At 41.8% G+C, this 17,618-nt stretch overlaps 1 protein-coding gene across 1 annotated transcript in view; it reads left to right on the forward strand.

Annotated features, from left to right (window-relative positions):
* The window catches only part of notch1b (notch receptor 1b), a 38,013-nt gene that overhangs the window by 8,411 nt on the left and 11,984 nt on the right, over positions 1-17,618 (forward strand). Inside the window, exons 3-25 of the mRNA XM_058374722.1 lie at positions 2,980-3,242; positions 3,348-3,686; positions 4,887-5,009; positions 5,171-5,404; positions 5,604-5,759; positions 5,989-6,174; positions 6,434-6,547; positions 8,081-8,194; positions 9,860-10,093; positions 10,282-10,392; positions 11,052-11,244; positions 11,584-11,729; positions 11,807-11,920; positions 12,794-12,913; positions 13,059-13,211; positions 13,308-13,536; positions 14,452-14,653; positions 14,857-15,010; positions 15,144-15,328; positions 15,691-15,823; positions 16,100-16,357; positions 16,498-16,610; positions 16,962-17,530. Of these exons, the coding sequence (XP_058230705.1) occupies positions 2,980-3,242; positions 3,348-3,686; positions 4,887-5,009; positions 5,171-5,404; positions 5,604-5,759; positions 5,989-6,174; positions 6,434-6,547; positions 8,081-8,194; positions 9,860-10,093; positions 10,282-10,392; positions 11,052-11,244; positions 11,584-11,729; positions 11,807-11,920; positions 12,794-12,913; positions 13,059-13,211; positions 13,308-13,536; positions 14,452-14,653; positions 14,857-15,010; positions 15,144-15,328; positions 15,691-15,823; positions 16,100-16,357; positions 16,498-16,610; positions 16,962-17,530 (4,443 nt within the window). The remainder of the gene's footprint in view (positions 1-2,979; positions 3,243-3,347; positions 3,687-4,886; positions 5,010-5,170; positions 5,405-5,603; positions 5,760-5,988; positions 6,175-6,433; positions 6,548-8,080; positions 8,195-9,859; positions 10,094-10,281; positions 10,393-11,051; positions 11,245-11,583; positions 11,730-11,806; positions 11,921-12,793; positions 12,914-13,058; positions 13,212-13,307; positions 13,537-14,451; positions 14,654-14,856; positions 15,011-15,143; positions 15,329-15,690; positions 15,824-16,099; positions 16,358-16,497; positions 16,611-16,961; positions 17,531-17,618) is intronic.

Genomic DNA, 17,618 nt, shown 5'->3' on the forward strand with positions numbered 1-17,618 from the left:
TAGTGCATAGATTGAATATCATTAGTAGGGTCACTGTCTGGCCAGATAGCGCCAAATAAATCATGGCTGTTTACATCATGTCTGTTTTGATCAGTTTGTTTTATTATTATGAAAAACTTGTGCATGATTTGTGTGCAACCACAGCTTTTTTCCGTTATGCTGCAAGTTAGAATACAGTTTGAATGCCTTGAGTCTCTAACCCAAACCATATTCTATCTTAGTGTGCTTCACTGCCTCTCAAAGACAGATTTTGTGCTGACAACTTATTTGTCAAGCTTTTGCCAAGTTAAAGACCAAACCGCCAACATTTCCTGCTCGACTCTTCTGTGTGCTTCCATGTATGTGTGCTCTATTAAGAGAAAGCATGAGGGGATGACTGTGTGTTTTATGGATTTTGACTTGTGTCATTCCCTTGAGGCGTGGAACTGTTTGCCATGCTGGGCAAACACCAGTGGAGTTTTCAAAGCTGGTGTGATTTTTCACTAGGCTCTGTGAAGTGCGGCTGCCAGCAGTCTCCACTGAGAAGTGCTGTCAGGGATGGGGATGCAGGACGGGGCAGATTTTTAGTGTAAACGGTTACATTCCTCACTTACCAGTCTTCTCCCCTCAGACTGTCTGCATAAACCCCTTAAACCCACAGTCATATCTTTCATTTAAAAAATGCTTGGACCGTTTGTTTTGTCGAGTCCTGTCTACTAAAACCATTGACAAAGAAACGTATTAAACTATGATCTTTCTTTTAAATCTGAATATAAGTGCAAAATCCCAAACTGAGGATTTTGGAAATGCAATGCCTTCCAAAACATTAGTGGGATGTCCAAAGCAGCATAGTTTAATATTAGGTTAAAACGGGGAAAGTTTTAAATCTCTGACTTTGACTACCAGTTACATCTTCTCATTTGTCTCTCCAATTTTTCCATCATAAAATGGCAGATGAATTTTTGGACAAGAAAAGTGACATTGCCAAATAAAAGTGGTGACGAGAACATTAGACTTTAGGGAGGTTAGTGATGGCGCGAGCAGCAAAAATGGAAGAGCTCTAACAGGAGTATAACATTGTGACCACAAATTGGCGGGAAGGAGTTGAAAATGGCAAACCCAGAATCTGAAAATGAGTAAAAGGGAGAGAGAAGGGAATGAAGGGAGGGAAAGCAGAGGTTTGATAGCTGAAGGCTCACTCAGAGGGGATGCAGGCGACCAAACCTCGTTCAGTCTGACTCTTGAATGGCGGCAGGAACAATGGCCCTTCTCATGGAGCTTTTCAGCAGGGACACTATTCAGGGACTTTCAGCCTCAGCCTCCATATTCCAGGAGGGAAGTGGAGAGTAGGGGAGTGTATTAGGACCAGCAGCTGTCGTGCTCTCATTAACATGCGCACCTGCTCCCGAAGGCAGCTTCAGAAGGCCTGAGCATACTCTACCATGCAGGTTCCTGAGCACAAACTACCACTGTCTCGTCTACGATTGACAGATTATGAGCCTTGATTAAGAACTTAACAGCGGCATCTTGGTTGGTAATGACATTTGAACTTCCATTCAGTTGCACAAGGCCTTAAGCAGTGAGACACCTTGGCTACTTATGTTAGAAAGTATGATACCAACAATATCATACTAACTGTGATTTTCCATTGCATCACAGTCCACGGTTAGTTGCTTCCATAAAGTTGGTGATGATTGGGGGTGGGGGTTTATGGGGGTTTGACTCACAGTGGGACGATGATGGAAATGGTAGCGGAAGCAGACGGAGTGCAGCTCTCACCGTGCTCTTAATGGGTCTGTCTTTTCTTTTCCTCGTTAATGTTATTGGTCATCCTAATCCTGGTCGAGAAACAGTAAAAACACTACGTCTCCCTCCAGGTTAGAGGCCCTGTTGTGATCAGAGACCAAACCACTGGGAATTTGTACTGCCTGCCCCCGGGCTTTAAAGACAATGCTTAGCTTTTCACCAGTGGTGTGGTTTCAATGTTAGAGAAAGGTTGTTTCAACATTGGTATAGTAGGAAAAGCATGCTCTTTGTGTCACCCAGGCAAGTCAGACGAATGTGTATGCCGAAGCCAGCCCCTGTTACCAAGCCTGTTTGACTCTCTTTATTTCCACAGTGTTTGCTGTTAGTTCCTTTTATGCCCATAGCTCTTGATTGATGCTGGGATGAGCTTCTACTGTAGAAGAATACACACCATTGAGGAGGTGGAAGCGGGCTTTGAAGTCCTGATAATGTTAGCCCAGGGTTCAAAGACTCTGATATAGGCTCTGCCTTGTCCTTTGAGTGAATGGATGGTAGAAAAAAGCTGAGGCATGCAGAAATTTCCTACTAAGAGTTGATGATGGGTGCTTTTCATGCAACACTTTCAAACAGGATTAGAAGTACAAGCCAGAATTTTCAATGAGCTGTGTGGAATCCCATTATATTAAAAATGATTTATTCTATGATGAAGAAATGTGTTTTTCTTTTCCTTTTCTACTTGACAGTTTATAGATTCAGACTGGTACATTGTTGCTGACATCCAGCTTCATTTTTATTTCCTTATTATATCAAGGCTTTGTAGCTCTTATGTGATATATATGTGTGTGTGTGTGTGTGTGTGTGTGAATGTGGGGAAATTGCAACCTCAGTGCCCATCTACCACTTTGGTTTTAACCAATGACCAAGTAATAATTTTCTTTTCCTTTTTGTGGTTCTTTGGATCTGCTTTCATAACCACTGTGAGAACTGTGCATTCACCATTATACAGATTTGATGGATACCATAATTATCAGTTTGCTTTCACATTAAAATGTTACGGTAGTTGGAATTGGTTAGGATTAGTTGCCAAGTACCAATTTGAAAATCAAACTAAAAATCCTACACAGATCCTACGGAAAGAATAAGAAGCAAAAACAGTGTTGTTCATATCATCCATTAACTATGTTTGTATCTTATAGAAGTTATCAAGCAGCCATTTTTGTCACTGTTTACCTGACCTGTGATATTTTTTCTAAGGTGTGCTGACAAATATTTGGGCCCGGTTTGTCAGTTTTCCAATCCTTGCCTGCCGAATCCTTGCTGGAATGGAGGCATTTGCCAGTCAACCATCCGTGACAACAAAGTGGACTATGTCTGCCGTTGTCCATTGGGTTACATGGACCCACGATGCCTGACTCCCACTGACAACCCATGCCGAAGCTCACCGTGTGGAAATGGAGGGACATGTGAGCTGACCAGTGTTCACACATTCAAGTGCAAATGTCCTCCAGGCTGGACTGGTAAGAATGTGTTCTAAATGATTTTCTCACAGATCTCACATCTCCTTATCAGGCAACCGGAGGGAGTATGACATCTGGTGATTATGTGCTATTTCGTTTTTACAGGTACAAACTGCCAGCAGGCTGACCCTTGTGCCTCAAACCCTTGTGCCAATGGAGGCCAGTGCAGTCCATTTGATTCTCATTACATCTGCATCTGCACACCCTTCTTTTCAGGAGAGACTTGCAAACAAGATGTTAATGAGTGTGCTCAGATCCCATCTCCCTGCAAGAACGGCGGTATGTGCGTGAACGAAGTGGGCACCTATCGCTGCAACTGTCCAGCCGAGTACACGGGGAAACACTGTGAGACTCTTTACCAACCCTGCAACCCATCACCATGCAATCATGGCGGGACCTGCAAGCAGATCGGAGACACAAAGTATGAGTGTTTCTGTCTGCCAGGTAGGAAAGCATGATCTTATTCACGTTTTGGTAGTCTTTATGAACTAGCCAAAAAGCTAACTGTCTATGGATGTGTTAGCATTTTTTGGTTACTTTTTTGAATTAATTGTGGACAAGACAAATGATAGCAGTCTGCTGTCACTGTCAAACACTGATGCTGGAGATTTATAAGAGCAAACTGTCCTGTAATCACGTTGTAGTGTCAGTGTTTCCCACCAGTGTGGGACTTTGGCTAGGCTAGCTCTCCCAAAGTCTTCTCGTCAGCATGATGTAAGCGCACCCACTGTGTGTGAACTGGTCAGCAGGAAGGCATTAGTGCTTATCATAAGGAAGTGTCTGAAGGTCAATATCCTCACGGTGTTGTCTCTGGATTAAGAGAACTTAAAAACATGGGTCTTACACACATACTAGGAAATTTGTACAGTTTCCCTCAAGATGGCCAAACTAGCGTATTAGATCCCAATGGATAGAAACATTAGAGAGCATGTTTTTTTAGATGGACTTATTATGGGTATTTTTTTAAACAATTGTTTAATTGTTCAAAAAGTGGAAATGCATACCTTGAAATGAAACTGTGGTTGAGGAACCAATGGTTCTGCATTTCTGCTGTCAACTTCTTGTGGAAAGTGCTTATTTGCATGTCTTGTATCCTTTTCCCCCTAGTCCTTGTCAGTTGTCGAACTACATGGAAAAACTAAGATTAATGATGAAATTGGGCAAAAAAAATCCAGGTGTACATATCAGACAGTACATACTGTAGCATGTAGGCTTTAATCCCTGAAAATATATACCAGATTCTGTGCTTAGGATAGGATTGAAATATATATTTTCTTATATATCACGGGTATAAGGATAAAATGGACAGGAAAACAGGAATGTTTCATAACTGCTGTTGTAGTCAAAGGAAACTGTGGTTGTTGTCAGTTGACTCTGACTCTGTCGCTGGCGTCTCTGACTTGAGACCTGGCACTGCTGTTCTTCCCAGAAAAAGAAAACGGTTCGACCACAAGACCTTTTAACCACACTTTCAGTATGTAACAGTGGGTTTCACAAACACTGTACCCCTATGTTAAGACCAATAGTTATTTGAAAGATACCAGAAATATTCAACTTCAAGCAAATATGTTAGAAACTTGAATGTTTGAATTTCATCTCATTCATTCCACTAGTTTAACAAACTCTAAACATCTGTCTTCCCAGGCTTCAGTGGTCAAAACTGTGAGGAGAACATTGATGACTGTCTAGACCATCGTTGTGAAAATGGAGGAACTTGTGTAGATGGGGTGAACACTTACAACTGCCAGTGCAAACCGGAATGGACAGGTATGAATTCTACACCTTTGTGCTTGGGCATTTTATTCTGTGACAATATAAAAAAGTGTTTATAATGAGCCATCACAAAGGCTTTTAGCTTACTAACTCTGGTTGGATTCATTTAGCCTGTGCGTCATGTATATCTTTTGGTTCTTGTGTTCCCCTGATAGGCCAGTACTGTAAGGAGGATGTCAATGAATGTGACCTGATGCCCAACTCCTGTCAGAATGGTGGCACTTGCCTGAACAATAAGGGTGGATACACCTGCGTGTGTGTGAATGGCTGGTCAGGTGATGACTGCAGCAAGAATATTGATGACTGCGTCGATGCTGCTTGCCATCAAGGATCAACTTGTCATGATCGTGTAGCGTCCTTTTATTGTGAATGCCCACCTGGACGCACAGGTCTGAATTTTTAAACTTGTACTTATTTTTACCTTGTAATCATTTTGTAGAATATGGTGGGACCAGAAGTAGTCAGCTATTTGTTTTTCATTATTTGATTTATCATTATGATTAGGTGGGTTTAAATATACTTTTCTAATAATAGATACTATAAGGTATATGCGACCGGTATTAATCATATAATTTCCATCTAATCCAGGTTTGCTGTGTCACTTGGATGATGCTTGTATTAGTAACCCCTGTCAGAAAGGCTCGAACTGTGACACCAACCCAGTCAACGGCAAGGCTATCTGTACATGTCCTACAGGCTACTTTGGCTTAGCCTGTGACCAGGATGTCGATGAATGCTCTTTGGGTAACCAATTTAATTTTTTAGAGAGAAATACTCTAAATTCAAAAACCTTTGAGCAGGGATTGCTGGTATAAATGTCTTTCACAGATGAAAATAATAATAGTTTCATTATCAGGCTGTTGATCAATATTAGATCCCTCTTCTCAAATATCATGACCAGCAGTCATTACTTCTGTGAACTTCATGTTAGAAGAGGTATTGGTTTATAGGATTTTTGTCATTTGGTCAATAGGTTCAAACCCATGTGAGCATGCTGGGAAGTGTCTGAACACCAATGGCTCTTTCCAGTGTAAGTGTCCTCAGGGCTACGTTGGGGCTCGCTGCGAACTCGACGTCAATGAGTGCATGTCCAGTCCATGCCAGAATGATGCTACCTGCCTGGACCAGATCGGAGGCTTCCACTGCATCTGTATGGCAGGTAAAGAAGCATATTCTCACTGTATACATGGTACAGTGAAGCACACATAGTTGTTCAGGATACCGTGTGATTTTCTTTTGCGTGCCTAAAGATGACAGTACATTATAATGTCTGACGTTTTAATAACGATTTTTGATTTTTCAGTAGAGTATATCTTCTGTTTGGTCCATTAGAAAGAGAAACTAATCTGATCACATCACTAAGCCATCTTGACTTCTTTGGCTAAAATTGAAGCCTGCCTCTCTGTGCTAATTGACAGGATACGAGGGAGTCTTCTGCCAGATCAATACAGACGAGTGTGCTAGCATGCCCTGTCTCAACAATGGGAAGTGCATTGACAAGATCAACAACTACCAGTGCGAGTGCCCCAAAGGTAAGCATAACCCCTGGACAGCACAGAGAGAAGAAACCTAATCCTGCCCTCAGGCTGGTTTAGCTAGCTGCAGCCAAATTGCTAAAAAAAAAAAAAAAAAAAAAATCCATATCGTAGGATTCTGAAAATGTATCTATTTCTAGTAGCTCTTAAAAAAATAATTGTCACCATGTAACATCATCAAAAGTATCTGGCATAACAAACGGAGTAAATTTATTTGAGATAATAAATTTGAAATAGCACAAGGGTCATCAAATCACACTTTGGGGATGTAGTCCAGTTAGATCAGATCATCAGGTATAAGGTTTATTCCTGCATTGCTGGTTTGAATTTTGAATATCTAACATTTTTACTTTTATTTTGTTCATTCATCCCAAATGAATTGGAAGTAATTCTGGTTATAAAGTAGCAGACATGTCATAAAAGCAGATTAGAGGATTATTGTACAGAAAGGCGACCACTTCTTGTAGGGTGGAATGCATTTGTAATACAGAGGAATTCATGCATAAATACTGGGGTAATCAAGGTACGCATTTAGGATTCTGTGATGAGAGGCCCGTGGGGTCCCTGAGCAAAGTGATTGGGAGTTGTGAAGTACGGTAAGCTGGCGAAACCGAGTCTAGGCCACTCTACTCTGTCTTCAGATGCAAATGAGAGCGCCGTTCAGAATGCAGGGCAGGGTTGCTTTTGAATGGCATACATAGCGAGACCATGGTAACCACAATAGAGCTTTTTGAAATGTGCCATTTTAGAGGCCTGGAGGAAATCCCTGTTGGATTGTTAGGTAGCGCTGGAACATTACGACAATGGAATTTCCACTGGGATAAGCAATAGTGCTATTTACACTACAGAAGATGGCTAATTCTAATTTCAGTTAGAATATTCATGTACTTTAAATATAACTTAAAGGGTTTTAAACTTGAACCTGTGCATAGACTGTATTTTTGAGATAGCTATAACTATAACTGGCCTGCTGGTTGATGCTGAATGATGAGCTTACTGAATAGTGAAAGGTTATAGGTGGCAGAGATCTTTCGAGCAGTGCTGAGAGGGGGCCAAGGCAGGATGAGAGAATGCACATTGTGATGGAAAAGTTCTTCAGGACAAAGGGAGCAACCAGTGCAGCTTTGCATTTCATTGAATAGACTGTTCCCTTTTGTCTGATGCCCTTGGTCAGGAGGCCTTGGAAGGTTTATTTTAACCCCTTTCTTTCTTTCTTTCTTTCTTTCTTTCTTTCTTTCTTTTTTTTTTTAAACAACCTCCTCTCCTCCTCCCTATGACGATTTATTGAAAACGGAGTTTGGAATGGAGGAGAGAGAGAGAGAGAGAGAGAGAGAGAGAATGGAAACACATTGAACAGTGTTGGGGACATGTTAATGAAGCATAGCTGGGGATTGTTTAGATGAGTGTGGTGGAATGAAGCAAGTGTGGTCTGGAGAGATCATCCCAAAGGCGCTCTACCCTCTTTATTATCCCCCTCTTTATCTGCCCCCCCCACTTCTCACTCCTCCCTCACTCTGCCTCTCTTCTCAGGATATTCTGGGAACCAGTGCCAAGTTGACATCGATGAGTGTGCCAGCACGCCCTGCAAAAATGGCGCCAAGTGTATCGATGGGCCCAATATGTACACCTGCCAGTGCACTGAGGGTATGGCAAATTCTTAAGCACTTTTATTTGCTAATTATAGATTTTGTAACCTTTTTTAGACACCTTTCAGGACCAGGGCATTAATTGTGTTTATGAAATAATCCGATTATTCATGTTACGCATTAGCCAAATTGCACATTAGCCAAATATGTGAATATACATGGTCTAAAATTATGGTACACTGTGGTGACTTTTAATGCACTTTGCTTCATGTTCATTATTGTGGCATTTTGAGGCATTGACCTCTGAGACACTTCAGCTAACAGAGAATGGAGCATTTATTTATGGCACAAGGTTAGTAACCATAACATGCAAAACAGCCTTACTGACTGTGAGGTTATTATAATGTTTTGACAGTGTAATGATTTAATAATGTTTGTTAATGTAGTCACATTTTTATGGCTTTGCTCAATATTAAAATTTAATTTATTATTTTTTAAATTTTAACAGACATGAAGCTGCACAATGCTGCAGTGCTACTACAATAAATAATAACCATGCAATTTTATTTTTTAATCTGATTAATTATAGGCCTAAACACCATTGTATAACATGATTATTTTAGCTTATAGTGTTTTCCAAAATAAACAAAAAACTGAAGTTAAAATGTCTGCTTTAAAATAAACTCAAAAACTATAATTATTATTTTTTCTGCTTAGACACACACACAGTCTAGTTTAGACGGTTTCTAAATTCGGATTCAGTGTAATTTAATGTATATGTTTATGTTCAGTATATATTTAGTTTTATTCATGTCCAATGTTCTTACATTGTTAATATAACACTAAGATATGAGAACGCATTGCGACCGTTCAGTAGGAGGTATGGAGCTCTTCAGGAAAGTTATTCAAGACCTGGACTGTATTAAACCACAAAGGCAATAAAGCTTTGATATCATTAAAAACTATTCTCTCTTTCACTGTTATTGTGTTGTTACAATAACAAACAGTCAAACGTCTACTGTCTACTACTGTCTAATCTAACATAACTATACAGTGTTTATACAGTTAGAAAGTATTTGCCGCTGAATCAGCTTATATTATACACACACACACACACACACACACACGCACATAGATCGTATGGCCATAACTATGTGGGCATCCGACTACCACACCTGTAATTGATTGTTGAACATCCCATGGCTATGTAAGGAGATGCTCCCCTTTGCTGCTGTAATAACCTCCAGTGTTCTGGGAAGGATTTCTATTAGATTTTGAAGTGAGGCTGTGGGGATTTCTCCCTGTTCAGTCATAAGAGCATTAGAGAGATGAGGCACTAATGATTGAACCTTGACAAACCATTGCTTTGTACACAGAGGCATTGTCTAACCTGACAAGTAATCTGATTGGCCTACTTTCTCTTACTGAACCACAGATAAGCTCTGACTGGATCTCTCTATATAGAGAGATGTATTGCGAGATGTATTGTAGAGATGTATATATATTGAGAGATATATTGCCTGTACAAACTTTACTCATTTTTACCATGTTAATAGAAATATGTTAAGATAAACCTTTATTCGCCCCACAATGGGGAAATTTCAACAAATGGATGTCTAAAAGATTGTACTCTGGAGCCAGGGATTGATGCAGGTTTTCAAGGCTTGGCCTACAGCTTATATGAGAAACACAGAAGTATAAAATATTGTTTATTATGGTGCAGGTTACACAGGACAGCACTGTGAGGCTGATATCGATGAGTGTCTGTCCAATCCGTGTCACTATGGAACCTGTAATGACGGCCTGGCCAGCTTCACCTGCCAGTGTCACCTGGGCTACTCTGGTCGACTGTGTGAAGCCAACATCAATGAGTGTCTGAGCCAGCCATGCCAGAACGGAGGCACCTGTCAGGACCGGGCAAATTCTTACCTGTGTGTTTGTCCTAGAGGAACCTCAGGTGAGGAAGTAAACTAGAATTTTGTTACAGTCTGCTGTGGTTTAGATGCTAAAGTTTACACACACACACATATGTGAATGAATTTTTAGCAAGCTTACTGCTCTGAAATAAACAAATTCCTTAACAACTGTGCAGCTTGGAATCATTTTTGCTGTAGCATTTGACTGGACTTTACTTTTGCTTCACAGGTGTTAACTGTGAGATCAATCTGGACGACTGTAAGAGCAACCCATGCGACTATGGCAAGTGCATCGACAAGATCAATGGATACGAGTGTGCCTGCGAGCCAGGATACACAGGTCAGCTGCTTCTGGAAATACACACAGATGAGCTCTTTGCTGATAGATAGTGTTACTATACCCTGTGTATTGACTGATATTATTTTAGTAATATTCATGAGTTGCATTTTTAAAATTTGTGTGGATCACATAGCAAGAGAATGGCACTGTAAAGGCAGTGGGGAATGGGTGCTGACAATAGTCTCCCCAGGTGAGTTCACCACAAACAAGGGTGTGGAGGGACAGCTGGCCAGCGAGTACACACTCTGGCTGCGGTGTTGCCTTACACTCCCTCCCAATCCCCCGCCTGGCGCTCCGACACGCAACCTCTGCTGCTCCCCCATTCAATAGAAAGAGCTGCCAGGCATCTGGGGGGGCTTTAAAGGACAAAAGATTTGCAAAAGATTTGTGTAAGCCGATCTTTTAAAAGGGGAAAGTTGGCAGGCGGTTTAAAGAAGAGCGACAAATGAAACCTCCCTTTTCATGCTGTGCCTCGCGTCGGCTGAATGGTGGCGCTGCTTCAAGTGGCGGCAAAAAGCTGGTGGACAAAAAGCAATCAGAGAATGAGGCAATTCAGTTTGTTGGAAAAGAAAAATGTATTTATATATGTATTGTGTCTGTGTTAGTCATTTTAATCCTGCTGTTAAATGCCCTTGAAACGTTTTTTATTCCCAACACAGGAAAAATGTGTAACTTCAATATTGATGAGTGTGCCATCAACCCCTGTCACAATGGAGGAACGTGTATCGATGGAGTCAACAGTTTCACCTGTCAGTGCCCTAATGGCTATCATGACTCCACCTGCCAGTCTCAACTCAACGAGTGTCTCAGTAACCCTTGCATTCACGGACACTGTGAAGACAAAGTCAATGGGTATGATGTTCTTGTTTCCTTTATTAAAGGCAAACTCTAGTAATTTATTAGCTTACTATCCGTCCACTTCATCTATCACATATGGGTGATCAACATAGGAGATACTTTCAATGTTTTCCAATGCTAAAAGAGAAGTGTAAACCATTCACACATAACAGATTATTCTTTTCAACAGTATTCCTTTATTGAAAAGACTTAGACATTAGTTTATTTGGACAGTCATTGTGCTGATGGTGCATGAGGTCTAATAGTGAGTTTGTATATATTTTTCTGATATAAACTGAACGTGTCCCATTTAAAATGGAATAATATAACAATAATATCTCTTCTTGTTTATAGTTATAACTGCATGTGCGATTCGGGTTGGAGTGGCACCAACTGCGACATCAACAATAACGAGTGCGAGTCGAACCCCTGCATGAACGGTGGCACCTGTAAGGACATGACCAGTGGTTATGTGTGCACCTGCCGAGCTGGCTTCAGTGGTTAGTGCTGCTCATTTTTCTTATGTACGCCTGCCTGATAGCTTAAGTCATAGCCTGAGCCATGATTTTGTTCTTAGGTCCGAACTGCCAGACGAACATTAACGAGTGTGCTTCAAACCCGTGCTTAAACCAAGGGACTTGCATTGACGATGTGGCCGGCTACAAGTGCAACTGTGTGCTGCCTTACACTGGTACGAGCGTGATTGTTTATTATCATTCCACATCTCGAAGCTGACATTTTTGAGCAAAGTTTTATTTTCTTTCACATTTTCCAAACATACACACTAATCTTCCGCTCGCAAAACACAGAGATAGGAGAAACGTGCTGCAAGGTCATGTTCTGTGCTCGGTTCAGCAACAGCACTTCCTTTTTCCTCTCCACAAGCTGATTGCCTGTTTGGTCATCCTGGCCTATTGGTCATCCTCGCCTATCCTGGAGTATACGCAAGTGCTGCTGATAACAATATGGGAATTAGTTTGCAGAAGACTTCGCATTCTTTCCTTTCTCTGTATTTTTTTTACAAAACAGACAGGATCATTCGCAGCCTATTAGGCTGAAATCCTGTTCATCTTTTTTTTCTTTGGCGGAAAAATCCACACCGAGTTGGAGCTGGAATAACAAGTGAGTCCTGGTCCAGGCTGGGTGGGAACAGTAGCCTGACATATTTCCTGTTTGCCTTGCTTCCTCTCTCACAGAAAAGCAAATGGAAAGACAATGGGCGGAAAGGCCTGCCGGCTTCCTGTAGGGGCCTGGTGTCGTGGAAACAGATAGGAAGACGGGCTGTGAGGCCACCCACCTCTTCTCACCAGTGATGAAATGCTAATGTCTCTGAGAAGAGGGAACCCTTTAAAGGGCTTATTCCAAATCCAGTGTCATTAACTAAATATAGTGCACTTAAGAATGAAAGAGTGTCTTCCTCCGGGTTAGTTCAGTTCTTTAGGTTTTTGTTTTGGAGGAAGATCCAAAAGCAGCAACTCGTACTAACAAAGTGCACTAATAAATGCTAGCAATCATTTGAAAAAGCTGCATTGTTTTAAAATAAGGTGTATTTTGTGTTTCACAGGCGAGAAATGTGAAACTCTGTTAGACCCATGCAGTCCCAAACCCTGTAAGAATGGTGGGGTTTGTAAGGAGTCAGAAGATTATGAGAGATTCTCATGCATATGCCCTGAAGGCTGGCAAGGTTAGTAAGCACAGAGCGGCACAGCAAAAGTACGTAATAGCGTGCGATCTGCTCATTATAATCAAATACTCCACTGCTTTTAAAGGAAGTCCAAGAACATTTGTTGCGTGTTTGTTGCATCTGATTTTCTTTCCTGTTTTTACAGGTCAGACCTGTGAGATTGATATCAATGAGTGTGTGAAAAACCCGTGTCTCAATGGCGCCATCTGCCAGAACTCCATTGGCAGCTACAAGTGCAACTGCAAGTCAGGCTACACTGGACGCAACTGTGAGACTGACATTGACAACTGCAAGCCCAGTAAGTCCAGATCCTTCCCTTCTTCTACACTCTGGGCTTTTTCTTGCTCTCTTGCTCTTTCCATGATACATATAACCCTATCTGTGTTTTACTCAGACCCGTGCAGTAATGGTGGGCTCTGCAAGGACGGTATAGATACATTCACATGCACTTGCCTCCTGGGATTCCGTGGTCCCAAATGTGAGGAGGACATCAACGAGTGTGAGAGCAATCCCTGTAAGAACGGAGCCAACTGCACAGACTGCGTGAACAGCTACACCTGCACCTGCCTACCTGGTTTCAGCGGCATTCATTGCGAGACCAACACACAAGACTGCACTGAGAGGTATTACACATACATTGCCTGTACTGTTTTGCTTACAGCAGTCAACTGTTTTGTCCATTTACAGTCAGTTTTAAGATTTTTCTTACTGTGAGTAAAATCTGAGTCCAGCCTTCATTTGCAAAACAAATGCATAACAGAAGATTAGATAAGATATATGACCATGCTGTGTTGGAAACTCAGTTGCCATTATACATGCTGGTACTGCCCTTTGGCCCTCGCTTTGGTGGACAAACCTCCATGCAAGTACAGGATAGGCTTCTTTCCCAGGAGCTGGGATATGACCAAAAAAAATACTTATAAAGGGTGGGTATGGAAACCAAAGGCAGTGCATCCTCACAGCAGATTTATTAAGGGAACCTAAGGGTCATACTAAAATCTTTGGCTGGGCTCAAAACAGGCACACACAAAAAATCCTGTTTTATTCCTTTTATACAATTGCTATTTGCCATACTATAACATGTTGAACATCTGTGAGATTAGTTCCTGATTTGACGTATGTTATAGAAGCTATACTTCCTTAACCACCCACTCTTTATATGATTACTATAGATATTTTGGCACATTAGAATGCGTGTATTAATATAAACCTGTGACTTAAAGTGCTGTATTGTCAGAGCTGCTGTTATGGACAATTATTTTCGGACCAGTCCGATTCTGATTCAGCAACCAATATAGCGGAGCTGGGGTATAAAACCTATTATTCAGTATCTGCTATGACTTATTCATGATTACATTTTAATAATAGACCAAACTAGGTAAGATTAACAAGCAAGAGGTGTGAGTATTTAAATGTCATGGCAATAGGAACATGTGCAGGAATCAATGACTGTGGTCAGATTGCTCATATTACTCAGATTGCTTAAAGTGCACATGATGTTAAAAAGCCATATGAATTTTCCTTTCTGTGTTTTGCAGTTCTTGCTTTAATGGCGGTACCTGTGTGGATGGTATCAATACATTCAGCTGCCTTTGCCCGGCAGGCTTCACGGGCAACTACTGCCAGCATGACATCAACGAATGTGATTCAAAACCATGTATGAATGGCGGCACATGCCAGGACAGCTATGGCACGTATAAGTGCACCTGTCCTCATGGCTATCATGGATTCAACTGCCAGGTACAACCCTCTGTCTACAGTATATAATCTGATGGCACCAGAGAGATCAAATATTTGTCATTAATAATGTAAAAATTATATTTTTTTTATAATAATAAATAATTTACTTTGAGCAGGGAATTCACTAAACAGTTTTGCTCTCAACATACAATCCAAGACATTTATTTAATAATACTTAAAATCGTGTCCCCTGCGCCATTCAGGATCTGGTGAACTGGTGTAAGCCGTCTCCTTGTAAGAACGGGGGTACCTGCAGACAGAGTGGCACTACTTACACCTGCCAGTGCCAGACAGGCTGGACTGGACTCTACTGTGACGTGCCCAGTGTCTCTTGTGAGGTGGCAGCCAAACAGCGAGGTAGGGACTATGTGTGGGTTTGTGAATGCCGTTTCTTCTTCAAGTGGACTCTCTTTGCTTATATTCTCTGATGTACCCAAACATCTTCGCTTAGGTCTTGCTTTTATTAAATGTCCCCCTGTCTGCTCTGAAGGTGTGGATGTTGCCAGATTGTGCCGTAACTCTGGCCACTGTCTGGATGCTGGAAACACACACTATTGCCAGTGCCAGGCAGGATACACTGGCAGCTACTGTGAGGAGCAGGTGGACGAGTGCATCCCCAACCCTTGCCAGAATGGCGCTACATGCACAGATTACTTAGGAGGATATTCTTGTGAGGTGAGGTGAAACACAGTGATACATAAAGTTTATTTACTCACAGCTTGCTGATTTAGGATTAGCTTCTCAATGCAATATCTTAATATGATGATTAGCAAGAAAGTTGGCATCCTCAGTCTGTTTTCAGAATGATGCTTTTTGATGTGCACCCAAGGGTCGACTTTTTTGTATGGTTTTGTATGTGAAACACCCTGATTCTACCCTGGTTTTAGCACATTTACCTATATGTTATGTACCTAACACGGCTCCTTTGTTAGCAACATTGAATGCAACTGTTTGCCTAGTAAGATATTGGAACAATGCCAGGTAAACAAAAATGTTTTTATTTATATTTTGGCATTTTTCCCCTTCCTCTATTGCAGTGTTTGCCAGGTTATCATGGAGTAAACTGCTCCAATGAGATCAATGAGTGCCTTTCTCAGCCCTGCCAGAACGGGGGCATCTGCATCGACCTCGTCAATGCCTACAAATGCTCCTGTCCCAGAGGAACCCAAGGTCAGTTACCTCATCTGTCAATCTGTTCATCCTTCACTTCACTAATTAGCAGACAGTAGTCAGCTTAGTGAGACTTTTCCTCTCTGATTGATTTTTCCTTGGTGAGTGAAGGCCAGGAGTTTAATTACATTCTACAGATAAGATGTAATTGTTATAACATAGGCAAAAAAAATACTATACATGCCTCAATCCTATTTTTCCATACTTATTATCAGAGCTCTAAGTATTATCAGCACATGCCTGATGCAGCCTAACCCTTTCTGCATTATGTTCCAGGTGTTCACTGTGAAAACAACATTGATGACTGCACACCTTTTACTGACCCTGTGACCCAAGAGCCAAAGTGCTTTAATAAGGGACGCTGTGTAGACCGTGTTGGTGGCTACCACTGCGAGTGTCCTCCTGGCTACGTGGGAGAGCGCTGTGAAGGAGACGTCAACGAGTGCTTGTCTAACCCCTGCGACCCACGCGGCACCCACAGCTGCATCCAGCTCACCAACAATTACCGCTGCGAGTGCCGCACTGGATACACAGGTACAATGATGTGGATTATCTTTATTTGCTTTTCTCCATCCATAGATATTACTTCCATCATAGGGCTTAGTCGAGAACTGTTTGATACTGTGGAGTTATAATAATGAGCCCCTGATGTACATGGTTGCATTTATTGATAGGTCAGCGCTGTGACACTGTACTTGATGGCTGCAAGGGGAAACCATGCCGAAATGGAGGGACCTGTGCTGTAGCCAGTAATACTCCCCATGGCTTCATTTGTAAATGTCCTCTAGTAAGTGACACATAAATACAGTAAGGTTCTCATCTATCAGCAAATGACTCTCTGGACCAAAATATATGTTTTGTTTTAATTAATGAGTGCCAATCAGTGTGTCAATGGTGTGTCACCTGCATTCCTTTTTGTAGTAAAGGAACTATAATTTTATTGCAGATAATATTATTTATCTAATCAACAGATACATGAAAATTGAAAGCATTTTTGGTGGAATACCACGTATTTGTCTAGAATTTTACCATATTTATTTTTCTAACAGAGTTTATATTCAAGCAATTCAGTCAACTAATCACAATAAGTTTTTTTTCCTTTGCTGAGGTACAGTACAAACCCATCTCTCTTTTTCAGGGCTTCACTGGTTCAACCTGCGAGTATGATGCTTATTCATGTGGCAGCCTTTACTGTTATAATGGTGGCACCTGCATCTCGGGCCAGAAAGCCCCACTGTGTCTGTGCCCACCAGGCTTTAGTGGCCCTGAGTGTCAGCACACATCTGATAGCCATTGTACTTCCAAGCCCTGCTACAATGGCGGGACTTGCAAAAGCACCTCAGAGGCACCCTACTTCCACTGTGTGTGCCCTAAGACGTTCAACGGCCTGCTTTGCCACATTCTGGACTACGGTTTCTCTGGCGGCATCGGCCACGATATCACTCCACCCAAAGTGGTGGCCAGCTGTCCGGTGGCTGACTGCGCGTCTAAAAAGGGCAACAAGTTTTGCGACAGCGCCTGCAACAGCTATGAGTGTGAGTGGGATGACGGGGAATGCTCACTCAACTTCCATGATCCGTGGAAGAACTGCTCGGCTGCACTGCAGTGCTGGCGCTACTTCAACAATGGCGTCTGTGATAAACAGTGTCACAATGCTGGCTGCCTCTATGATGGGTTTGACTGCCAGAAGAGCAGTGGCGAGTGCAAGTGAGTTTCAGACATCGGAGAGTAGATACATATTTGTTGGGATGTATTATCTGAAGTGAATTTCTTGCATTGAATTCAGTCGATTTCA

The sequence above is a fragment of the Hemibagrus wyckioides genome, linkage group LG22 (assembly GCF_019097595.1).
Source record: "Hemibagrus wyckioides isolate EC202008001 linkage group LG22, SWU_Hwy_1.0, whole genome shotgun sequence".
NCBI lineage: Eukaryota > Metazoa > Chordata > Actinopteri > Siluriformes > Bagridae > Hemibagrus > Hemibagrus wyckioides.